This window comes from Monodon monoceros, unplaced genomic scaffold (genome assembly GCF_005190385.1).
Source record: "Monodon monoceros isolate NGI ecotype Baffin Bay Population unplaced genomic scaffold, NGI_Narwhal_1 Super_Scaffold_21, whole genome shotgun sequence".
Classification (NCBI taxonomy): Eukaryota; Metazoa; Chordata; class Mammalia; order Artiodactyla; family Monodontidae; genus Monodon; species Monodon monoceros.
The window spans coordinates 91,922,443-91,949,541 of NW_021703778.1; the positions used below are offsets into that span (position 1 = coordinate 91,922,443).

General features: G+C 38.4%; 1 protein-coding gene across 1 annotated transcript in view; it reads left to right on the forward strand.

Moving 5' to 3' along the window:
- The window catches only part of FSIP1 (fibrous sheath interacting protein 1), a 214,052-nt gene that overhangs the window by 70,701 nt on the left and 116,252 nt on the right, over positions 1 to 27,099 (forward strand). The window contains exon 10 of the mRNA XM_029236418.1: positions 12,497 to 12,637. Within this exon, the coding sequence (XP_029092251.1) occupies positions 12,497 to 12,637 (141 nt within the window). The remainder of the gene's footprint in view (positions 1 to 12,496; positions 12,638 to 27,099) is intronic.

Here is a 27,099-nt window from a genome sequence, read left to right on the forward strand (position 1 = left end):
TCTCTTCCAGTGAAGGAGCTTCCTAGTGTGTGAAAACTTTTCCTCCTTAACAGCTCCTTCCCAGAGGTGCAGGTCCCATCCCTATTCTTTTGTCTCTGTTTATTCTTTTTTCTTTTGCCCTACCCAGGTACCTGGGGAGTTTCTTGCCTTTTGGCAAGTCTGAGGTCTTCTGCCAGCATTCAGTAGGTGTTCTGTAGGAGCTGTTCCACATGTAGATGTATTTTTGGTGTAGTTTTGGGGAGGAAGGTGATCTCCACGTCTTACTCCTCCGCTATCTTGAACCTATCCCCCGATATTATTTTTGGATTGGAATGCTTTTTGAGTAATACACTGAAAGTATCTCGGATAAACCCTGTATATCTATTCAGGTGACAAATGGCCTCCAGTCTATTGCTGAACCACAAATATTCATAATGCATAGTCATGTTATTTTTATTTTTAACCTTTCTGCAAACCATTAACTCACCAGTAGCTTTTCTCCATGCTCCCTTAGAAAGAATGTCTTTTAAATGAAATATAAATTTCTGTTTTTCAGCAATCAATTCCACAAATATTAATCAAGTGCTCATTGCATGCAGGGAATTGTAGGTCATTTAAACACGAGTCAGTGGCTTCACAGGCAAATTCTATCAAACATTTAGAGAAGAGCTAACACCTATCTTTCTCAAACTCTTCCAAAATGTAGCAGAGGGAGGAACACTCCCAAACTCATTCTATGAGTCCACCATCACCCTGATACCAAAACCAGACAAGGATGTCACAAAGAAAGAAAACTACAGGCCAATATCACTGATGAACATAGATGCAAAAATCCTCAACAAAATATTAGCAAACAGAATCCAACAGCACATTAAAAGGATCATACACCATGATCAAGTGGGGTTTATCCCAGGAATGCAAGGCTTCTTAAATATATGCAAATCAATCAGTGTGATACACCATATTAACAAATTGAAGGAGAAAAACCATATGATCATCTCAATAGATACAGAAAAGGCTTTCGACAAAATTCAACACCCATTTATGATAAAAACCCTGCAGAAAGTAGGCATAGAGGGAACCTGCCTCAAAATAATATAGGCCATATGTGACAAACCCACAGCCAGCATCATTCTCAATGGTGAAAAACTGAAACCATTTCCTCTAAGATCAGGAACAAGACAATGTTGCCCACTCTTGCCACTATTATTCAACATAGCTTTGGAAGTTTTAGCCACAGCAATCAGAGAAGGAAAATCAATCCAAATTGGAAAAGAAGAAGTAAAACTGTCACTATTTGCAGATGACATGATATACATAGAGAATCGTAAAGATGCTACCAGAAAACTACTAGAGCTAATCAATGAATTTGGTAAAGTAGCAGGATACAAAATTAATGCACAGAAATCTCTTGCATTCCTATACACTAATGATGAAATATTTGAAAGAGAGATTAAGGAAACACTCCCATTTACCACTTCAACAAAAAGAATAAAATGCCAAGGAATAAACCTACCTAAGAAGACAAAAGACCTGTATGCAGAAAACTATAATACACTGATGAAAGAAATTAAAGATGATACAAACTGATGGAGAGATATACCATGCTCTTGGATTGGAAGAATCAACATTGTGAAAATGACTACCCAAAGCAATCTATAGATTCAATGCAATACCTATCAAACTACCACTAGCATTTTTCACAGAACTAGAACAAAAATTTTCACAAGTTGTATGGAAACACAAAACATCCCGATTAGCCAAAGCAATCTTGAGAAAGAAAAGCGGAGCTGGAGGAATCAAGCTTCCGGACTTCAGACTATACTACAAAGCTACAGTAATCAAGACAGTATGGTACTGGCACAAAAACAGAAATATAGATCAATGGAACAGGATAGAAAGCCCAGAGATAAATCCACGCACATATGGTCACCTTATCTTTGATAAAGGAGGGAAGAGTATACAATGGAGAAAAGACAGCCTCTTCAGTAAGTGGTGCTGGGAAAATTGGACAGCTACATCTAAAAGAATAAAATTAGAACACTCCCTAACCGCATACACAAAAATAACCTCGAAATGGATGAAGGACCTAAATGTAAGACTAGACACTATCAAACTCTTAGAGGAAAACATAGGCAGAACACTCTATGACATAAATCACAGCAAGATCCTTTTTGACCCACCTCCTAGAGAAATGGAAATAAAAACAAAAATAAACAAATGAAACCTAATGAAACTTGAAATCTTTTGCACAGCAAAGGAAACCATAAACAGGGCAATAAGACAACCCTCAGAATGGGAGAAAATATTTGCAAAGGAAGCAACTGACAAAGGCTTAATCTCCAAAATTTACAAGCAGCTTATGCAGCTCAATATCAAAAACACAAACAACCCAATCCAAAAACGGGCAGAAGACCTAAACAGACATTTCTCCAAAGAAGATATACAGATGGCCAACAAACACATGAAAGGATGCTCAACATCACTAATCATTAGAGAAATGCAAATCAAAACTACAATGAGGTATATCACCTCACACCAGTGAGAATGACCATCATCTAAAAATCTACAAACAATAAATGCTGGAGAGGGTGTGGAGAAAAGGGAACCCTCTTGCACCGTTGGTGGTAATATAAATTGATACAGCCACTATGGAGAACAGTATGGAGGTTCCTTAGAAAACTAAAACTAGAACTACCGTACGACCCAGCAATCCCACTACGGGGCATATACCTGGAGAAAACCATAATTCAAACAGAGTCATGTACCACAATGTTCATTGCAGCTCTATTTACAATAGCCAGGACATGGTAGCAACCTAAGTGTCCATCAACAGATGAATGGATAAAGAAGATGTGGCGCATATATGCAATGGAATATTACTGAGCCATAAAAAGAAACAAAATTGAGTTATTTGTAGTGAGGTGGATGGACCTAGAGTCTGTCATACAGAGTGAAGTAAGTCAGAAAGAGAAAAACAAATACTGTATGCTAACACATATATATGGAATCTAAGAAAAAAAAGAAGGTTTTGAAGAACCTAGGGGCAGGAGAGGAATAAAGATGCAGATGTAGAGAATGGGCTTGAGGGCACGGGGAGTGGGAAGGGTAAGCTGGGACGAAGTGAGAGAGTGACATGGCCATATATACAGTACCAAATGTAAAATAGATAGGTAGTGGGAAGCAGCCGCATAGCACAGGGAGATCAGCTTGGTGCTTTGTGACCACCTAGAGGGGTGGGATAGGGAAGGTCAGAGGGAGCCGCAAGAACGAGGAGATATGGGGATATACGTATACGTATAGCTGATACGTATATGAGGATATACGTATACGTATAGTTTCTGTTATAAAGCAGAAACTAACACACCATTGTAAAACAATTATTCTCCAATAAAGATGTTTAAAAAATAAATAACGATGAGTCAGGCACATATAGAACTGTGGAGTCAGACAACCTCACTTCAGGTTCTGACCCTTCCACTTATTGGCTCTGAGGACTTGGGCATTAATTAGAAGCACTCTAAACCCCAGTTGCCACATCTGTAAAACAGTAGTGATAATATTCTTCTTTAGTGTTCTTTTAAAGTGTAAATGAGTTCATATGTGTAGAGTACTTAGCATGGTATCTGACTCAAAACTCAACCCAAGACGTTATTATAATAAGTCACTTAAGGAACTTATTTCATTATGAGAGACACAGAATGCACATAGACAACTGTAGTACAAGACGTTATAGATAAGAACAGTAGAAGGCTATGAGCAAAGTGCTGTGCTGGTTCAGAGAGAGAGAAAGCACATCCAGAAGGGATATCAAGAAAGTTCATTTCTACAAGTGCGAGATAGGAGGAGGAAGAGAAACCAGTGAGTGAGGCAGAGGGGGTCCTGAGAAGGCCCTGAGAAGGCCCTGAGAAGGCTGCCATCACACAGCATGAGGTTGAAAACTGGTGGTCTGCAGGACAAATTGGGTTCACAGGTAGGGTTCCTTTAGACCACTTAGGGTTTACAATTTTTTTTTTTAGCAAACATTTAAAAATTGGGTGAACTTATATAAAAATCCAAATTTCTAGTTTCTCTTGAAAAGTTAGAACATCTGGCAAATTAGGCTTGAAGCCTTGCTTGGCAAACTACAGGACTGAGCTAAGTAGGGACTGCTGCTTTCTGTGGAACACAAATTCTCCAGCTTGCTATATGCCATCCTTCACGCCATACTGCATTGCCTACAATACATGGGCCTACTTCATGCATTTATGTAACTTGCCCAGCCCCTGCACAGGTCATCAGAATGTCTTTGAATTCCTGCTTATTTCACAAGAGATGGTGTGGTGGTTGATGTTGAGTATCCAGATTAATATGTGGCTGCACCTCTGACCTGCAAGCAGCTCATAGGATCCTGGAGGATAGGCTGTAAACATAGACCAGGTTGTGCCGTGACCGACCATACAAGGAAACCCGAAGTACCGCAATATGGGAACTGATTTTATGAGAAGTACAGAAAACATATGTTGGGGGAGCACAGAGAAAGGAAAGGTTATATAATGAAGGAGTGATATTTTAAAAATTCCTTTGGAAGTTTTAAAATTTTGGTCAAGAAAATAGTTTCCGAAACAAGTCGAAACATTCAGGCTTTCTGACTTACCTGACTATGGCAACTCTAAGATGATAAACTAGTAGGCACGGTAAGCCTGGGATGATAAACGTACCTGAGTCAGAATAATTTGAGGGACTCCAGAGAGGTGACTCAGATTAAGGAAGCATTGGTTGTGAAAGCGGCAGGTAAGAAATCTTTTCCTTAGGAGCTTGCTGATTACAATGTTCTCATGTGGTGCCCTCGCTCTTAACTTCATAGCGATGTTTTAAAAGCAGCATTTGGCTTTTATATATCTGATTTCTTTAGCGTAAAACAAAGCATGTGGTCACATTCAGAAGGAAGAATGGCATGTTACTGCTATTGCTGTAATGTGAGTAATGTCATGTGGTTGCAGTTTTACATCTGCTTTTTATTTTCATTTCATCTTAGCGAAAGAGAACTAATTGAAGCAATTTTTTTCTTAGGATCTGTGGTTTAACTGTGCATACCTCTCTGTATCCATCCCCTAACCCTCCAACAAATCAGGTAGTTCTTTCCACGTATTGTAAATCCCACCATAAAATTGAGTGATGTTCTATAATTTAGTTACCGTATTTCTTATTTGCAGCTGTGTTAGATTCCAGCTTTCGTCAGAAATATCCAAGATATAGGAGTTATGTAAGCACTCAGTTTCGTAAATCCTTAGCAACTGGACTCAATAATAAATTCTATTCAGTTTGGCTCTCATGAAGAAGTGTAATTTATTCATCTCATGCAATCAGTCTTACTAAATCTAGAATTCCAGTTCATCATTAGATGTTGTTTTCCTGGTTGGGAGAGAGTCTTCAGAAATGGCTCTTATTGTCATGAGGCATTTCTTTGTTAAGTCAACTAGTTTAATTGACTATAAAAGTCCTTCTCACTTGATGTATTTTCTTGTTCTTAAAATATTGATTTAGTTGTATACGATTTGGTAAGACCAACAAAAATTAACAGACATTTGAGGAAAATTGTAGGTGTATTTATCTCTTTTCTTGCCAAGAGAATACCGAGCAACAATTAACTGTGTTTTGGTCTCTTGTTTCAACGTTAGCTAAACTTGAGGAAATATAAAACATGGTTAGACATGTAATCTTGAAAGATGTTTTACTACTGAGTTCAGGGATTTGTAGAGTTCCAGTAACGGCCATGCTGTTCACTTGACCTCACATTACTTACTATGCTGGTCAAGGGCAGGAACTGAGGAATCTTTTATATATGCTAGTCACAAGCACAGAAATCTTATTGACCATCTGTTCATTTCAAAAAACTATAGAAGTAGGCCACAAGAGCATGGATTTCTGAATTGAGGAATAGACAGGAAGTTACTTCAGAAGTCCTTGCCTCTGATGCTAACCTGGCAAACGTTCCCAACTAAATCTGGGGAATTCTTCTTGCCACCTATGTTTTACAGATTACTTTGCAGTTTTTGTTTATATTTCTTGGTTTTTCTGTGTTAAACCTCCTGTGTAGTCAAGGTTTCTTTCATTTCATGGTAGTATTTCAAAATGATAAAAACAATCTGGCTGAAAGATTTTTTTCTTTACTTTTACTACTGCCAGGCAAATGATCCATCTGATACCAGGAAATAGCAGTAGCCTATGGAAAAGTATACCATTAGCTTGAAAACACAGGGCACGCTGGCTTTATTTAGGCAGGTTTGTGTTTTTCTGGCCCTTAACTCATGCCTTATTTTCATATCAGATAACTTATGGAGGCATGGGTAATTTCCTCTGTATTTGGCTTTTAGAAATGAGTTTACTTAGCTTCAAAGACACCTGTTGGCTCAGTCAACACCACCGATATTTTTTTAAGGATGAACTTAGAATCCCTTGGCAATCAATTAGTCAAATCAACAAATACCTCTTGACCTCAGGGTCTATTCTCTTCTTGTCGCTCCTTAGATATTCTGTGCATATCATGGAGAGCTTTTACTGGACTGAATTTTACTTTAACTGAATAAAAGCATTTCTGTATGACTCAGAAATATATAAACAATATGGATGATCAGAGAATCTGCTCAAAACTTTCTACCAGAGGAAATCAAGCTTCTTCTGCTGATCAGGAAAACAGATGGTACTGATTGGCACTTTGATGTGACAATAGAACCTCTCCTGGCCCCACGGAGCTTCTTGCATTTACCAATGAGCAACCTTTGCCAGAACCAGTGATTGCCTTTTCTTGCTCCCTCTTGGCCTCTGTTTTCATCACATGCTGTCCTTCAAATATTTGTACTATATGGTTATGCTATCAGAGACTGAGACTGAGGAAAGACGTTATATATCCTTGGATTTAATTGTGGAGAATTGCAGACTCATAAGCTTTCAGAGTTGAAAGAAACTTTCTTAGAAGAAATTGAGACCCAGAAAGAAAAAGTGACTTGCTCAAAAGTACCCAGCCGCTTATACCAGCAGAACTGGGGCTAAAATCTCACCTTTAGGCCAGTATCTTTTGGGTACAGAGAGTCACATTGTCAGAGCAGAATGAAAATAGCCTTGGTAGAATAATTTTTTGTTTTCTTAAAAATAAGGAATGACTTTTTATGCTTATGAAATCATTACATGTTTACTGTAGAAATTCAGGAAATACAAAAACATCTAAGAAAAATAAGATAAAATCATCAAGGTTTTTACCATCAGGTTAAATTTCCTTCCGGTCTATTTCTCTACAGGTGCATACACATACACACATACATACACAGTATACCAGTTAGAGTTCTGGGCAAGGAACAGAAAAAACACCCAACTTGGATTTTGAAGATAATGAGATGAAGGAACTATTTACAGATTTAAAGGAGCCAGTAAGAGATGTTGGGACACTTAGGACTAGCAACAGTGGGTAGGGAGAAGAAAAAGTGTTTTGGAGCTTATGGAGAACTAGAGCTGTGGTAGAATAATCTTCCAGGGTAGCTTCCTTGGCCCCTTGTACCTATACAGTTATGACAGGAACTGCAGCAAAAACTCCTATTGAAGAGGGATACCTGACACTGCTCTGCTGTGTTTCCTGTCTTACATTCTTCTGAGTAGACTGGCTCCAAGTGTGGCCTCTGTTTGCCTCTGAAAATGAATATTCAGTTGAATCTAAGAAAACTCCCCTTAATGGGCACCTCAGGGATACATTGCTGCCCAAACCATAATGCCAAAGCAGTGAGGGGAAGGGGAAGATACCCCAAACTCTTCTTCTTCCTGCACTCCAATCTCCTAACACTCCTCCCCTCTCATTGACTAAACCTAACCACAAGACAGAGGTCAAGGAGAAAGAGTAATTGTCCCAGCTTACATCAGATGTTCATGACAGTTTCTCATTCTTGTCTCGGTGGGCATTTGGCTCTGTGCATGAAGCTGTTCTGAACATTCGTATACAAAGTTTGAGTCATACATTTTCATTTCTCTTGGATAGATTCACAGGAGTGGAACTTCTGAGTCATAGGATAGACAAGCGTTTAACTTTTCTTTTTTTCATTTTTATTTCTTTTTATTAAGACTAAGAAAATGAAATAAATAGGAAACATTGACACCCAGGAACATGAAGGCTTTGGCTGGTGTTTTTTTTTTTTTTTTTTTTTAGCATCTTTATTGGAGTATAATTGCTTTACAATGTTATGTTAGTTTCTGCTGTATAACAAAGTGAATCAGCTCTCTGTATACATATATCCCCATATCCCCTCCCTCTTGCGTCTCCTCCCACCCTCCTTAGCCCACCCGCTAGGTGGTCACAAAGCACAGAGCTGATCTCCCTGTGCTGTGCGGCTGCTTCCCACTAGCTATCTGTTTTACATTTGGTACTGTATATATGGCCATGCCACTCCCTTACTTCGTCCCAGCTTACCCTTCCCACTCCCCGTGTCCTCAAGTCCATTCTCTATGTCTGCGTCTTTATTCCTGTCCTGCCCCTAGGTTCTTCAGAACCATTTTTTTTTTTTAGATTCCATATATATGTGTTAGCATATGGTATTTGTTTTTCTCTTTCTGACTTACTTCACTCTGTTTGACAGACTCTAGGTCCATCCACCTCACTACAAATAACTCAATTTCATTTCTTTTTTATGGCTGAGTAATATTCCATTGCATGTATGTGCCACATCTTCTTTATCCATTCATCTGTCAGTGGACACTTAGGATGCTTCCATGTCCTGGCTGTTGTAAATAGAGCTGCAATGAACACTGTGGTACATGACTCTGTTTGAGTTATGGTTTTCTCCGGGTATATGCCCAGTCGTGGGATCACTGGGTCGTATGGTAGTTCTAGCTTTAGATTTTTAAAGAACTTCCAAACTGTTCTCTATAGTGGCTGTATCAATTTACGTTCCCACCAACAGTGCAAGAGGGTTCCCTTTTCTCCACACCCTCTCCAGCATTTATTGTCTGTAGATTTTTTGATGATGGCCATTCTGACTGGTGTGAGGTGATACCTCATTGTGGTTTTGATTTGCATTTCTCTAATGATTAGTGATGTTGAGCATCCTTTCATGTGTTTGTTGGCCATCTGTATATCTTCTTTGGAGAAATGTCTATTTAGGTCTTCTGCCCATTTTTGGATTGGGTTGTTTGTTTTTTTTGATATTGAGCTGCACGAACAACATTTAACTTTTTGAGAAACTGTCAAACAGTTTTCCAAAGTGGTTGTGCCATTGTATACTGACACCAACAACGTGTGAGAGTTTGCTTTTTCTATACTTCTCCAACGTTTAGTTTTAACAAACATTTTCATGTGGGTCATTCTAGTGGCTAGTGATACCTCATTGGGATTTTAATTTGCATTTCCCTGATGATTTAATGATGTTGAGGACTTTTTCATGTGCTTATTTATCACTTATGTTATCTTCTTTTATAAAATATCAGTTCAAGTCATTTTAGAACTAGATTTTTAAATATTATTGATTCTTAGTGAACTAAGTGAACTGTGTGAACTTAGTGAACTGTGTGAGTTCCTTGTATATACTGGTTACGAGTCCTGTGTCAGATTTGTGTGCTATATTTTTCTCTCTGTCTGTGGCTTTTCTATTTTCTTAGTGGTGGCTTTGGTTAAGTAAAATTAAAAAATATTGGTGAAGTCTGGTTTACACATTTTTTCTTTCTGTTTTTCTTTTTTGTGCCTAGCCAATGATTTCAAAGACCATAGTTGTAGATTATTTAAAATGTCCTTTTTTTAAAAAAAAGATTTCTATTTAAAAATGAAATACAATTTGAGTGTTTTTCAGGTCACTATATTCCATAGACAGAATGTGTGCTTACCAAATTCATATGTTGGAATTTAATCCCCAGTGTGATTGTGTTTGGAGGGGAGGCCTTTGGGAGTAATTTGGTCATGGGGATGGAGTCCTCATAAATGTGTTAAGTGCCTTTATAAAAGAGACCTAGAGAGTTTCTTTGTCCTTTTTATTATGTGAGGACAGAGCCAGAAGATGGCCATTTAGGAACTAGGAAGCAGGCCTTCACTAGATACAGAATCAGCCTGAGCCTTGATCTTGGACTTCCAAGCCTTCAGAACTGTCAGAAATACATGTCTGTTGTTTATAAGCCACCCAGTCTGTGGTATTCTGTAATAGCAGCTCAGACAGACTGAGACAATGTGTATCCTACTTCAAAGTGGGCCTTAAAATACTGGATGCTTAGAGCTGCAAGGAGACCTTGATACCATCTATTCCGGACTCCTCCCTAACATTAGATTTCCTTCTTAAAGATATTGCCGATCATAATTCACCCTCTGGTTGCTTCTAGAGATTGAGGGCTACAGAAGTGAGTCCCCTTTTGGGGAAAATAAGATGTGAAAGAGTCACTTCTTGAAATTGAGATGCTCTTTTAATAGTCTCCTCAGTAGAATTTTATACAAAATGAATTTCATTGGTGTGATCGCTGAGAACCTAAATTACAGTCTGTTGGCCAGTGCTTATCCAGCTTCAGGATTGTAGTTTGTGTTGGGATACAGAGTGGGACCAGTCTGGGTCCATGTCTGGGCCGTGACAGTGTGGTAAGTGCAGTGAGGGAACTTGCGGCACGACTGCAGAATAATTGCCCTTCCTGGGTATGTCAGGGAATATTTTATAGTGAAAACGTGTTTGTGCTGAGCTCAAAAAGAGTAGGAATCTCTATGAGGAGTTGGAAGGAGGAGGCATAGAGGGTGGAGAACTAGCAGTGGTGAATATTGCCGAAGCTTTGGGTCAGAGACCCAGGTAATGGGAGATGAGCCTGAAGGGCTGAGAACTTTGCACTTTAAGTTGATAGTTCTCAAATTTTCGAGCAGTTGTGCTTCAGGTGGTCAGTCCTCACTCCTTACCTATTGAGTCAGAGTCTCCAGGGTGGAGGCTGGGCCTTTGAATATTTTCACAGACTCTGTATGTGAGACTGAAGCCCACTGGAGTTTGAAAACTACTAGTTGAAGTGAAGAAGCAGTGAGAAAGAGAGAAGGCCCTTGATTAAAGATGTATTAAAAGTGAAACGGTGCCTATTCTTGATCAACTCTATGTAAGGAATGAGAATGTGGGAGGATTCTGCTTAAGCAACTTTAAAAATGTCATTTATACCAGTTACCTCATAGCAACAGAGTAGGAAATCTGTGGAGGAAATGTAGGAAGTTTAGTTATAGATACAGGGCCAGCTTACTGTCAAGAAATACCCATTTAAATCACCTAGAAACAATACTAACTTTGGGAGGATATGGTTCTGTCAATTCAAATATTGCTGATAATAATGAGATGCTTTCCTTATATAGTGCTTATTCTTTTCAAAGGACATATTCAGCTCATTTTTAAAAAATTAATTAATTAATTTGGCTGCGTTGGGTCTCCATTGCTGCACGCAGGCTTTCTCTAGTTCCAGCGAATGGGGGCTACTCTTCGTTGTGGTGCGCGGGCTTCTCATTGCGGTGGCTTCTCTTGTTGTGGAGCATGAGCTCTAGGCATGCGGGCTTCAGTAGTTGTGGCACGTGGGCTCAGTAGTTGCGGCTTGCAGGCTCTAGAGCGCAGGCTCAGTAGTTGTGGCACGCGGGCTTAGTTGCTCCACGGCATGTGAGACCTTCCAGGACCAGGGCTCGAACCTGTGTCCCCTGCATTGGCAGGCGGATCCTTAACCACTGTGCCACCAGGGAAGTCCCTCATATTTGTTAGGTACTAAGATTTGCTGCAGGGCTTCCCTGGTGGTGCAGTGGTTGAGAGTCCGCCTGCCGATGCAGGGGACACGGGTTCGTGCCCTGGTCTGGGAAGATCTCACATGCCGCGGAGCGGCTGGGTACATGAGCCATGGCCGCTGAGCCTGCGCGTCCGGAGCCTGTGCTCTGCAACGGGAGAGGCCACAACAGTGAGAGGCCCGTGTACCGCAAACAAAGAAACAAAAAAAAATTTGCTGCATGCCTGCGATGTACTGTGATGCCTTTTGGGCTAGATATTATTATTATCATTTTGCTGATGAAACTGAAGTTCAGAGAGGTTCATTGATTCCCCTAAGGCCATCTCAGTCAGGAGCCAGGTAGAGCCAGGGTTCAAAACTCTTGACTTTACCAAGCTCAGTTCTCTTTTCACTGTTACATAGCTGCCTCTCATAACATAGATGGGCATGTTTTTATTTTATTTTATTTTATTTATGTATGATGAACTTGAAGTCCAGAAAAACTGATTTGCCCAAGATTCCAAGCTGATAAATACAGAGCAGGGATCAAAGCCGAGGTCCCTGCTTCCCAGCCGCTGCTCTTTTCACTCTAACTTCCTGCTTTCCAGGTGATTGAGTTTATTTCCTTAGTTGTTTAGTATAGTTGGACCTTTTCTCCCTCAAGTAGGAAGAGTTTAGTGAATTATAAATATTGAAGGGAAGAAATATTGTTTGAGAAGCAAAGCCAGCATTCAGGCCTCAGTTACTCTGGAACAATGTGTGATGGTATGGTTTCAGCCTGTGCATGAAATTTGTTTTTTTTATTTAGGAACCTGACCTTAATGGTGATGATAGAAATACAGAAATAACTCCAGGAGAAAAGGTACTTCAGAATACCAAAGAGCAACGGGATCAGCAGAATCGCTTGAGAGAGATAGATGAAAAGCTAAGAAAGATGAAGGAAAATGTGGTAAATCTTTTTTTATTTAAAGTAACCAGTGATTGTGTTAAAAATGTTCCAATTTTCTTTGACTGATTTATGACTGTTTTTATGTGTTACAGCAGGCAAGAAAGCTAACGTGGGTATTTGTCAGTAAGGATTTGAATAAAGGCTAAAAGTAGAACTCTTAGAACTTAAAGTAGTATTATAATTAATTTATATGACATAATAAACCTGTGAAAGGTGATCTGAAGTCAGAATAATCATCCATATGCCTAATATTCTGTCTGAAAGATACATGTTCTTTGTGTGGAAAAATTTGGTAGTTATTCTCTATAAAATCATCTTTATATGTTGGTCTTAAAGCTTAAATACTCCCATTTTTGGTTCATAATTCATAATATATTATTACTCAATATTAATACATTCTAAATCCATCTTGAGCCTATTTCATGTTTTAATTGCTTGCCATTTAAAGACGTATTATTGTTGATGAGAGAAAACTCTCAAATCAACTAAATTGTGAGCTGGTTGATATTCTGAACCCATTAGAAATGCTCTATAATATTATGGTTTTCCAGCTACCCAGAGAATGTTTCTAAATTTTGGCTACGTATTTAATTTTGGTGTTTACCTAAAATTAAACATGATGAGGCTGACCTTGTGATTCTACCTACATCCTCTCTTCTTGGGCTGGTCTTATCATAATTGCAGTCCCTACTTTCTGTCTCCTACTAAATCCTCTTCTCTTGTGTGATCTTCAGGCCTCATGACGTTTTAACCAGTACTTCTGATTTGTGGCCATATCTTACCACTGTTCCTTATGACTCTTTGAAGATCTTTTCTTTCTTGTCCCTACTTGTATCACCCTTCTCTCAGCATTGTCACCTCCTGTCCAGCTGCTTATAACCTGGTCACTCTCTTCTCTCATTATTGCGTTTTGTATGCTGCCCCATGAGAGTTAGCATCAGGTAAGTACTTTTGATTAAACTGTGGCCTCCTTAGAGCTTTCTACGAGTGTCCATCATTCCTGACTGAGGTTCTTCACCCCTCATGGTCACGTCCAGCCGAATTGCTCTTCCCACTTGCCAGCCATGGACAACAGCACTGACTCGGGCCTAAAGGGTATCTAGGTCTACCTAATGAGAGTCAGGCAACAGATCTAGAGGGAATAAATGCATTGTGCTTCTCTTTATCATTCATTTTTGCTTACTTTTCATGGGAAATTTGATGGAATTATATTTCAGGGAGACCTCTATTCTTATTTTCTCAGCGTTTTTTTTTTTTTTCTCCTTGAGTGTGATGATATGGGGAAGAAGTAGGAATGGTTAGGAAGTGCATAGGGGTTCTTTGCCCTTGGCCGGTAGTTGTGGGGTGGTTGGTGAGGCATTGAAAACTTGATGTGGTAAATACAATGTTTGTGGTTTGACTGGTTTTGAAAACTGTTGGCACTTTTCATCCCAGACCTACCAATCCCAGGTAGGCAAAGCCGGTCATTCTCCATAATTCAGTTCTCCTCATTTCTGGTCATTTGTCCTATGCCTTGGACATGTATCCATTCTTTTCTACCATGTCTCTATAAATTATTTAATTCTTGACTCGAAAGCTGGGTCCTTTAGAAAATCTTACATTTTATTCCAGTGTCATATGATGGTTGGCTAGACTTAAAGAGATAAGATAAATATCAAGAGTTGGTTGTTGTCTAAGTGGAAAAGAATAATATAAATACAGAAAAGCAAAAAAAAAAAAAAAAAGTAGAGAACAATTATTATGTATCTACTATGTGCCAGGCACTATTGCAAATAGTTTACGATTTATTGACTTACCTAATTTTTACAACCACTCTGTGAGGTAAACACTACTATCCTCATTTTATGGATGAGGAAATGGAGACACAGAGAGGTTGAATAACTTCCTCAGGGTTGTACAGCTAGTTGGAGGAAGAGATAGGGGTTAAATGATTAGCTTTTAACAGCCATGCTATACTGCCTTTCTGGTACTTACTGGCTTTTCTTTTCTGATTAATATTGTCTTTTCGTTAAAGTGTGGTAAATTTGTTATAACCAGTAATATTCATTGGAAAATGTTTGGAATCCCTTGTATAAATGATAATTCCACATTTTTGTGTGTCAGCACTTTCAGAAACTGGTATCTGGTAGATACAGGCCCATGAGTAATGATCTGTATTGTCTTTATGTTTTAATTGCTTATTGTTTCATAATGGCCTATGGAATAGACTGTGTACTGTGTGTGTACTTTTGAGGGACGATCCTGTGTCTGCTTCAAACTCTGTAAAGCCCTTTGTACCTCATAGAATTCTAGGTACTTTGTGGATGGGAAATCTGGAGACTCCAGTCTTTGTTTCAATGATGTCAGTAGCCTGCTCTGTTACCTTGACTAAGTCACTCAGTCTCTTAGACACTTAGTTTTATAACTTTGAAATCAAGGAATTGAGGCTAGATGACCTCTGTCCTTTTGCTTGTGATTCTTGGCGTACTTATTTTTGGTGAGAGATGGTGTTACTTATAGTATCTAAGGCTCAGTTTGTGTGCTTCCTAAATATTTAGTATTAATTGGTTTAAATCTTCTGTTGAAAGTTACTTTTGGAAATTTAGTAACACTTTTCAGGAGAATATGACATTGTCTTTTATATATATAGAAAAGTTAGCCTGTTGCCTACAGACCAAAGACTATGTTTTCTGAACGATATAGCTTCTAGAAACGGCTAATTTTGTCTTATTCTCCCTATTGCAATGGAGCATTGTTTCCAGATCAATGATTTGGGTGAAAGAAGTAATCTGTGGCCATTGAATTGGTGATTAAAGGCTCAAATCTAAATACAACTACTCTTAGGGATAGAAGGAGGAAAGAGTGAGCTAAGGGGCAATGCAGGAGCCCTGTGGGATGCTCCTGGAGCCACCTGGATCCCAGGATTGATTTGTGAGTAAAGGCTGGAAAAGTGACTTAATCCTATGTTTCTGATGGTAGCCTGAGGCTGTGGATGCACATTTGCATTGGTCAAGATTGGTGGAAGAAGTGGGATTTGATTTAATCTGGAGGTGGTGGTGGTATTGGTATCAGTGGATCCTGCTTTCAGGAGCTAGGAGAAGTAGGCACACTGAAATGCGGGTGAGGCTCAAAATATACTATGAAATTCAGTGGGCATGCAGGGGCCTGAGCACCAGCTGCATGAGTAGAGGCAGAATGAGTAATGGCTACTAGAAGCAGCATATGTGAAACAAATCTTTTGGATTCACTCAGAATGAGTCAGAACTATAATGTAGCTGCTGTGCTACACATGAAGGAAGAGGTGAGCAAAGCTGATCATACTTGGATAGGAGAGGGACAAGGATAAAGAAGGTATGAAAACCAGCTCATGTGAAGGGTTGTTGAGGAGGCTGAGTGTGTTTATTCAGCCTGGTGAAGAAAGGACATTGCGTGTGTGTATGTGTGAGAGTGTGTGTGTAAGTGTGTGTGTGTGTGTGTGTGTGTGTTGTGGGAAAGGAGGGGATGGATGGTTTGGTAGAAAAATCACTCATGAAAACTTCCTGAAGAGATTTGAAGGACTAACATTTGAAGCATTATTTTTATTCTTTATACTATAGGGAAAAAAGCATGGTGATTGGGAAGCCACAAAGCAACAGATTTCTGCTAAATACTAAGGAAGAAAGTTAGAATGATCTCAGTGGGAGTGATCTTTCAGGGGCAAGGATTTCAAATTAGGCTGGAGTGACACTTGCTAGGTAGCTGTAGGGAGGGTTTAAGTATTAAGTCCCATTCCTGGGCACATGTCTGCAAAAGATGAAAACTCTAATTTGAAAAGATACACGCACCCCAATGTTCATAGCGCACTATTTACAATAGCCAAGACATGAAAGCAGCTTAAATGTCCATCAACAGATGAATAGGTAAAGAAGATGCAGTACACATATACAATGGAATATTACTCAGCTGTGGAAAAGAATGAAATAATGCCATTTGGAGCAGTATGGATGGACCTAGAGATTATCATCCTAAATAAGTATTAGTCAGAAGTAATATTAGTTAATATTAATTTGTAATGTTAGTAATTAAGAAGTATTAGTCTGAAGTAAGTCAGACAGAAAGACAAATATCATATGATATTACTTACATGTGGAATCTAAAAAATGATATGAAGGAACTTATTTACAAAACAGAACTAGACTCACAGACAGAGAAAACAAACTATGGGGAAAGGGAGGGGGGAGGGAGGTATAAATTAGGAGTTTGGGATTAACATATACACACTACTATATATAAAATAGAGAAACAACAAGGACCTACTGTATAGCGCAGGGAACTATATTCAGTATCTTGTAATAAGCTATAATGGAAAAGAATATGAAAAAGAATATATATATATATATATATATATATATATATGAATCATTTTGTTGTACACTTGAAACTAACACAACATTGTAAATCAGCTATACTCCAATAATAAAAAAAAAGTGGCTGGATGGTAGGTCAGCTTCTCCAGCACAAGTAGGCAGCTTGTGTATGGTGAGCATGTGAAGGTGCTGTGCTTTGAGCTGTTTTTCACATGTTGGGGGAGGATTTGTGCTGAGCCATTCACCTCTCACCTAGTTGGTTCCCATGGGGTTAGGAGTATTGGCTTTGACCATGATCTGTCAGGCTAACTACTTGTGTGGAGATAATTTGAGATAATAGAATTAGGAGAAAATGGAAGTAGCCATATTCATAGAGTAGGCAACAAACCCCACAAATACCCTCTCCATCATTTGCCATACAGTACCATCTGGTACCTCTAATCCCATCTAGCTCTGAGAGTCACTTTCCCTTGTTTTGGTGCTCTATAGGCTTCTCTGCCCACTCAGTCTTCTAACCCCACTCTGCTTTTTATTACCTCCCTGGGTTATAGTTCCGTTATGTAAGCTTCTATACATGGAACATAGTGGTTAAGAGCCAAACTGCTTGGGTTTGAATCTCAACTCTGTACTTACTCTCTGTGTGACCTTGGGCAGGTCTCCTGACCTCTCTGTGCTTCAGTTCCTAGATCTGAAAAATGGGGAGAGTTGTAATTAATACCTACCTCACAGGCTGATATGAAGATTAAATTAGTTAACATACATAAAGTGTTTTGAACAGGGTCTGACACATTTTAAGTGCTATGTAAACTGCACTTAAATTGTTATTGTTGTTATTAACATTATTAATATGGCATTTACATAAGCTTGTTTCTATGATAAGGAAGGGGAAGGGTATAGTATAGAGGATGAAATTGAAGACAGAGGGATAAGCCTTGGAGAAGAATCAAGATGCCCTTTTCCTGACTCAGGATGAAAGAAAGGAAGGATGGCCTAGAAGGGCAGGTTCAGAGATGAAGAGAAGGTGAGAGAGGTCATGCCTGAATGTTCTCTATTTACTCTGTAAATTAGAGGTCAAGCCATATGATCAGAATGAGAGGTAGAGTGGGGATAGGGCCTTGAAGCAGGGTAGGAAAGGACGGGAATAGACCTTGTGAGGGTGAGAAAGAAACCATGGTAAACAATGAAGACTGCCCAGCTGAGGCTGGAAACCCCTGCTATAAAATGGTGCCAGCCAGTAAGGCTTGGAGTCTTCTCTGACGGCCCTCAGCAGTCCACCAAAAATGGAGAAAATGGATTGTGAGTTGAGGCAGGGATGAGAAGAGGTTGGGTGATTGCAGTGGAAGATCAAAGAGGCAAGGGAATTGGTGGTACGTATGAGGCCATATCTAAAATTAAAAAAAGAACAAATGTGATATGTATACCCCAGATAGCAGCTGGGACCCCTTTGCCCTTCTCTGACCTGGTTTCATAACATATATACCATAATAGAATCCCATACTGCCATCAAAAGAATGAGGTAGATCTGTGTAACTTGGAAAGATGTCTGTGATATCATATTAAGGAAAAAGTGCCTTTTGCATAAGACAATGATCAGTATTATACCATTTTTATAAACAAAAAAAGTCATAGAAAATTCCTGTACCAAGGATAAAAATATGTACCAAATGCTTAAGAGTGCTTACTTTTAGTGGGGATAGGATGGATGGGGAGGTGAAAAAGGAAATTCACTTTTTATAACATACTCTATTTAAAGGGAAAAGTGTGTTGGGATTGTGGGTGATATTTATATTATTTCTCATACTTTTCTTTATCTTCTAACTTTCAGTAATCTACATGTATTGCATTTGTAAACAGAATTAATGTTTAAAAATATGATTGCATTGATGCATACAAAAGGTTGCTACTTATTGTCTCTCAATAAGTGGTGTTTATGCATTTAGAAAAGTAGAGTGGGTCACAAGGAATAATGTTCAGCTTCACCAGACCAGTGATTAAAATTCATATTCAAGCAACGTTTAGGCACTCTGTACATTTACCAGACCAGCAAAAACAATGATAAATGTGATATAATTGTATGCTAGGAGGAGAGGTGTGGACAGTGATATGTGAACATTATTGGTAGCTCTTTAAATTGGTTATCTTTCCCTCTGGGAAGCAACGGGCCAATTGTTATAGCAACAGCTCTTACGCTTTTTATATTTTTGACCTGCTTAATTCCAAAGAATATTTTAGGAATATTTCCAAAGAAATAACACCCAAGCAAAACCAAACCAAACCAAACCAAACAAGAAACAATTTAAATGCTCTCAAATAGAATGTCAAAGCATTTATAGCGTCTTAACCCATTTAATACTATGATGGGATAATAAAAGTGACAAGTATATGAATTTTGTCAAGAAAGGACTTTTAATTGGGAATGAGTGATACAAAACATAAAAATAAAAATTCTAGATAGATTCTAAGTATCAACTATAACTATATAATGTATTTATGTATATATACTGACAACAACCTGAAGGGAAGTAGAATATGTATTAATAGCTTAGCTTTATTTTTCTACTTTTTATGAAAATTCCATTATTCCTAAAGAAAGGGGAGTCATAATTGAGGCAATTCTATTATTTCCTTGTTTTATTTATACACATTTTAATCCTTTAGTGTAATGGAACTTTTTGGGTAATGTAAAGAAATAATAATTCACGTTTGGTCTAATTTTTCTGAGGTATTGAGTATTCCATTGCGATAATAAAACTAAGGGGATTTTTTAAAAAACAAATAACATCTTTAACTTCTAGGATTACGTAAAAATGCCATTAATGAAGTTGCATAATAATTCTAGCTTTCACAAATCAAAAGAATTCAATTTTAGTTTTTGCATTTTCCAAGAAAGAATCGTCAATATGATCTATCTCATTGACTCCTTTAATGATAAAATATTCTCAAAGATGTTTTGTTAGTATTGGTGGGAAAAGCTTTCCACGGTTCCATTCATTCTAAATGCACTGACCGTACTTTTTAGGTCTTTATTGATTCTCTTCTCTCTTTTTGATTCTCTGTTTGAACTTAATTCATTTTTTTCATCATTTGAAGTCTCTACTATTTCTTTCTACATTCTTTCCCTTTTTGGTTTCCTGGAAACCACTGAGCTTGGCCTTGTTTGCTGAACTGCATTGTCATGATTGCATCAAAATGTTTAGCACTCGAAGCCTGTTGCTGAGCATTGTGGATAAGAATGTGGTTCACAAAGGATGATAAATCCTTGTGTTCTGATTCTTATTTTGACATGCTCTTGCCATTTAACCTAGTATAAGAATACATGGACCCCAATCAGAAGACTGGAGGTTTCTTCTGCTCAGTGAATGGATGGAGGGTCTACCTTCAATTGCTAAACATGCCAGAATTGGAATTGGAATTATAGAATGTGAGAGCTGAAGGGCCCTTAGAGGTCACGTGAGCCAGTTCCATGGATCAGAAACCAAAGTCTTGAACAGTTAAATGATTTTTCAGGGACTCACAATTAGTTATTGATAGACTTGGGCCAATCCCCAATTCTTTTGACGCTTCAACCTGTGGACGATTCATTAAATCCAACCTCTCTAGGTCACACCTGTATAGTTCAGCCAATTTTCAGCTAAGATTTGGGGCTACTCACAAATGTCAGCTTTATTCTGAAACTGTTAAGCTGTTAATAACTGTTATACATCTTTTACAAATTCAACAGAACTCCAAGCAAACCTGACATGTTTGTGGTTAAACTGGAAGACTAACTAGTATCCTTTAGTTTTCATACACTAAGGCCTGAGTTGGAAAAGTAATTGTACTCTTTCTTTGGTGCCATTGTTCAGAACTGTAGGAGTTATTTAATCTTATTTTTTCATTTGTAACAGCTCTTAGGAAGCTGGATAAAATAACATTGACACCTAAAATTGGTATTTTTTTATAGAGTATACAAAGACCTCTTTGTTTTTCTTCTGTAGGTGATGACAGGTGTATGCAATAATGATGAAAAATATTTGGTTGTGAAATTTTGAAAGTGAGATTTACACGTTGATAGGTAAACAGACCTTACAAAATTTGTTCTCTTAGTCATAGGCAAAGAAACACATTTTGAAACAAGTAAGTAGAACATTAAAATTTCACATGTATGTATATATATGTATAATTTGATGCAGAAGTTTGACAAAACTTCTTGCAACTGAATAGTATCATTTACTGGTTGAGAAACAGCATGTAGCAGTTACAGGTACGTGGCTAGTGTTCAGGAGTTATTGTGGAATGAATAAATGAGCCAGTAACCTTTTAAAAGTTATTGGTTACATGTGACATTTGAATGTAGTGTAGGATAAATTGAAAACACAGCTAGCTATAGTGCTTTGGAAATAAGATATTAAGGATAATTAGATGTTTTTTCATTGACTTATTTTGTTTCCACTATCATTTTTAATCCATTTATAAAATATGTTAGTAGATTTCAGTTTTAAATCCAATTTGGAACAAGAGGAGATATAAATATACCTTGTATTCTGCTTACACAATAAAAATGTTTTTATGAGTATTAAGGATATTTTCTTCTGGATTATGATTCTTCACATGTATTATGATAATGCGGACCTGATATTGTTATTGGGTGTAGTATTGGGCTGTTTCTGAATGATAATGTGCCATATCTTGAAAGTCATCTTCAGAATTAGAATTTTGATGGCAATTTTGTTTCATAATGCTACTTGTTTTTCCTTAAAGCTTTATTGTTGAGCAGAGGCTCTAGAAATATATAATAAAGCTAGTTGGATTTTAGCATAACTCAAATTTTGCTCTTTGAATTGATTTTCAGAGTTCATTGGTTGAGGCCATGTGCCATGGATGTGATTACCTGGAACAAGTGCATGGACATGCTTCAAGAAATAAGCAAATAATAGCACATTGAAGAATATAATTAATATAATTATATAAAGTAAAAGAAGTATTATAAAAATTATAATGCATATACATAAAACACATTTAACCATTATAGCATTTATCAACATAAAATTAGAATGCATAGATAAAAATTATGACAATTTTAGAGGTTGAAATTAAGCCTATTATTTGGATGTTAACATGGGGTAGGAATACTGTTTAATTTCTTTTTCAACACCTAAGGTCATTGTTAGCATCATTCTTTTAGTATGTTAAATTTTTTTTTTTTTTTTTTTTTGCGGTACGCAGGCCTCTCACTGTTGTGGCCTCTCCCATTGCAGAGCACAGGCTCCAGACGCGCAGGCTCAGCGGCCATGGCTCACGGGCCTAGCCGCTCCGCGGCATGTGGGATCTTCCCGGACCGGGGCACGAACCCGTGTCCCCTGCATCGGCAGGCGGACTCTCAACCACTGCACCACCAGGGAAGCCCCTGTATATTAAATTCTTGAATGATTCTTTCCCAATGGAAATGTTAGTTATTAATATTCATATGTAGTCTTTAATCCTTTTATTACCTCTTCAACCAGCTACAGCCAGTTTTTTTTAACTAGACCTTCAGACCCTAGATCTACTTCTGGTTACCATCTCAGGCTCCCTCTGGCCAAAGCAGGGATTATCTAAAGCAGTGATATCAGCATAGATGGTCAGAGAACTGTTTGTTACCGGTGGCGTAAGGAAATGTGACCAAAACGTAAATCTATACTCTCTTTACTTCATCAAGAAAAGCTTGCTTAATGATGTGGCTGATTTAAATTCTGGCATGGCTCTTTATCTCATAGCAGACCAGTAACAATCAGTTTGAGGCCTGGCATTGCCATCAGGCCACTCTTGGAGGAGCACTGAGTGCGGGTCCATTCCTCACCTCTGCTGGTGAGGCCAGAGTGACTCATGTCAGGTTGGGGACCAAACCACATTCCTTGTGTGGAACTGGGGCCAGAGTGGGACCAGTTGGGCCATGTGGAACATGGCCATGGAAGGAAGTTGAAAAAGCTGAAACAAAATGAAAAATACTACCTGGAATTATGAATCATATAAAGTTTCATACTTAGAAATAAGAGAAAACAGTGGCCTTTCAGCCAGCCCTTGTGCCAGGTCTGTAAGTAGGTGGGTTCTACTTCTAGCTCTAGGGCCAACTAGAGTTTAGAGAAACTTCCCTTAGTAAGGAAAACCTAAATATGCTGGATAAAATGTGTTTTTTGAAAAGTAATTTTTAAAGCATGGCTGAGCTGGCAGAAACATAAGGGAATCTCTTGGAGGACAGAGATGGAAAGGCAGTATGAAGCATTAGGGGTAAGTAGCCACTGGAGCCAGCTTTTGTCCCTGAGGTATCTAATGATCTCCAGTGGCCCCAAGCCTGGGTTTTAACAGGCTGTGTGTAGGGGGCTCAGGCGATAGAGCCTGAGGCTGAGGAGTTGGCAACCATATGATTAAAACCTCAGTGGATGAGGAAAAACCTGCTCTGGAGAGGGAGTGGTAGAAACCTTGTGCTCTCATATATGTATGTATGTATATATGTATGTATGTATATGTGTGTATGTACGTTCCTATGTATGCATTTATGTAAGCATGTGTATGTCTATCTATCTATGTATCTATCTCTGCTTTGGTTGTGGGTGAAATGGGAAAAAAAGTCTCCCATGAGAATTTCTAACTACAAGTCTGCATGAAGGTAGGTTTTGGGTTTGAATTCACACTCCTTGCAGAGAGCCTGAGAAACCCCAGGTTGAATGTTTAGTTGAACGTGGTCTTAGAGAACTTAGAGTACTCCTGACTCCTGATAGAAAGAAAGGGAAATCTATTCTAGAAGAAGACAATTTAAATCCTTATAGAATTCCCACAAATAAAGTTTAAGGACCATGAATTCACAGTAAAGATCCCCTTTCCCCCTCAAAGCAACCATAAGAAAATAAGCCACCATAAGCAAGAGTTAATAGAAAAAACACACTGCAGAATCAGTTCCACATAGACTGCAGTTTGGAACAGTATATTTCAGAGTGTAAAATAAGTCTGCCTAATATATTTAAAGAAATCAAAGGGGCTTTTGAGATTTGAAATGGAACCAATTAGAACTCATAGAAATGAAAATATGAAGTGGAAATTCTTGGAATTAGACCTTCCTTGATCTCTGCACAGGATCCTGGAACTTACACTTATTTTCCCCACATCTTTCTGTAACTTTTCTAAATCTTTGCATCATCCCTCTAGTGAGAACACCAGTATTTTCAAATCAGCCAGAGAAAAGTTATGTAGCTTTTCTAGAATAGCACATCAGTCTCTGAACTCCAGGGCAGAAGAAAGAAAAAGGTATATTGTAATCACACACAACCTACATTTGTAAGAATACACCACTGTTATTATTTTTCCCCAGTAAAATGGATTTTTTCCAATTGCTTATCTGCCTTTCTTACTGCCTCTCTTAGCTTTAGCTTTTACAGTGTTAGCTCTTTATACTCGAACTTTTCACATTGAACAGTTTTAATTGGGACACGCACCAGATTTAATAAAGAAATGAACTCCCTGATTCATTAAAACATTTAAAATTGACTTTATTTTTCAGGACAGTTTTAGGTTTACAGAAAAAAAAGTGAGCAAAAAGCACAGAGTTCCCATGTATCTTTTCACCACTATTGGGGCCCTGAAATTTCCCCTATTATTAATGTCTTGCATTAGTGTGGTGTGTTTCTTACAATTGATAAGACAATATTGATACATTATTTTTTTAAAATAGATTAATTTTATTTATTTATTTTTGGCTGTGTTGGGTCTTTGTTGCTGTGTGCAGGCTTTCTCTAGTTGTGGCGAGCGGGGGCTACTCTTCGTTGCGGGGCGCAGGCTTCTCATTTCGGTGGCTTCTCTTGTTGTGGTGCAGGGGCTCTAGGTGCGTGGGCTTCAGTAGTTGTGGCGTGTGGGCTCAGTAGTTGTGGTTTGTGGGCTCTAGAACGCAGGCTCAGTAGTTGTGGCACATGGATTTAGTTGCTCCATGGCATGTGGGATCCTCCTGGACCAGGGCTCGAACCCGTGTCCCCTGCATTGGCAGGCAGATTCTCAACCACTGCGCCACCAGGGAATCCCCCTGATACATTATGATTAACTAAAGTCCATAATTGTGTTGTACAGTCTGTGGGTTTTAACAAGTGTGTTACATGTACCCATCATTACAATATCATACAGAATAATAGCTTCATTGCCCTAAAAATCCCATGTGTACCACCTATTCATCCCTCCCTCTCCCCCCATGAATCCCTGGCCACCACTGATCTTTTTACTGTCTTCATAATTTTCCAAAATATTGTATATTTACTGTCATGTAGTTTTCGGAATGTCATATAGTTGGAATAATACAGTGTATAGAATTTTCAGATTGATCTCTTTCACTTAGCAATATGTATTTAAAATTTATTCATGTCTTTTTTGTGGATGAACCTAGAGACTGTTATACAGAGTGAAGTAAGTCAGCAAGAGAAAAACAAATATTATATATTAACGCATATATGTGGAATCTGGAAAAATGGTATAGATGAACCGGTTTGCAAAGCAGAAATAGAGGCACAGATGTAGAGAACAAACGTATGGACACCAGGGGGGGAAAGCGGGGGTGGGGTGGTGGTGTGATGAATTGGGAGATTGGGATTGACATGTATACACGGAGGTGTATAAAATAGATAACTAATAAGGACCTGCTGTATAAAAAAAATAAAATTCAAAAAAAAGAAAAAAATAAAATTTATTCATGTCTTTTTGTGGCTTAATAGCTCATTTCTTTTTATCGATGAAAATAATTCCATTCTGTGGATCTACCACATTCATCTACCAAAGCACATTTTGGTTGCTTCCAAGTTTTGGCAATTATGAATAAAGCTACTACAAACGTTTGGATGCAGGTTTTTGTGCAGCCATAAAATTTCAGCTTATTTAGGTAAATACCAGGAGAGTGATTGTTGAATCTTATGGCAACCTATGTTTAACTTTGTAAGAAATTGTCAAACTGTCTTCCAAAGTGGCTATACCATTGCATTTCTACCACCGAGGAATGAGAGTTCTTATTGGTCCACATCCTTGTCAGCATTTGGTGGAGTATAGATTCAAGCTTCGATCTAGTGGGAGAGGATAGGACTGGTAAACAAATATGATAATATAAAGCAGAAAAAACAAGGGACATGAGAGAAGTGCAAAGAAAGTGCTATAATTTGTTCAAAATAGAGAAGGATTATAGCGGAGGGATCTGGGAAGGCTATGTGGAAAATGTGAAATCTGAGTTGAATCTTGGGAAATGTGTAGGGCTTTCCTTTGTGTAGATGGGAGTGGGTATTATAGAAAGAAGATACTTTGTGGAAAAGGGCTAGATACGGGAAAGCTTGGGCCATGTTAGGGAATATTAGGCAAGATCAGTGGCTTTTATGGATTAATACGAAGGTTTGACTTCATGCTGATGACACAGAGATACATGACATTTTGGAAACTTGAACTTTTCTGAAGCAAGGATGTGAACCAGGCTTTCTGCAGTGCTCTTCTTTGGGAGAGGGTCACTTAGTGAGTGTGCACCCCAGCTGCCAGCCCAGCATCTACCGCCAACACAGCTCTCCTAGTCTCAACTTGGCATCACATGGACCTTAACACTTGTGGGTATTAAAAGCTATGTTTCTATGTTTTTTTTAAAATTATTATTAAAAAAGCTCTTCTAGTGGTGGTGATTGAGATTTGCAAAGAGGGCAAAGACATTGGTTCTTAGTAACAATGACAGTTGCTTCAGATAAATGTAGAAGTGGAATGCTGAATTTGTTATTCGATCAAATTGGTGACAGGAGTTTGGAATTTTGCAAATGACGTGCGACAAAGCCTTTCTATGATCAAGGGTCTGCTTGTATCCAGTTTGACTGGAAGGGAACAGAGGAAAATAAAATTGTAAAAGTAGAATAAGGCCATATTTAATGGCAGGATATGGCAGGCTGATAAAGTTGTATGAGCAGCTGTTTGATATGACCTGAACTGAACTTAGAGAAACGTTTTTATTGGTGTGTTAATTAAACTTATCCTATCAACAAAGGCGATGCTGAAGGTTACTATAAGGACTGTTCAAACAAGTAGAAGTTCAGTAAAATGAAATGATTCACATAATAGATGTTTTATTCTCAAGGCTTCTGTTCTCCCAATTTTGTACCCTGCATGAAGATTGTAGGTTGT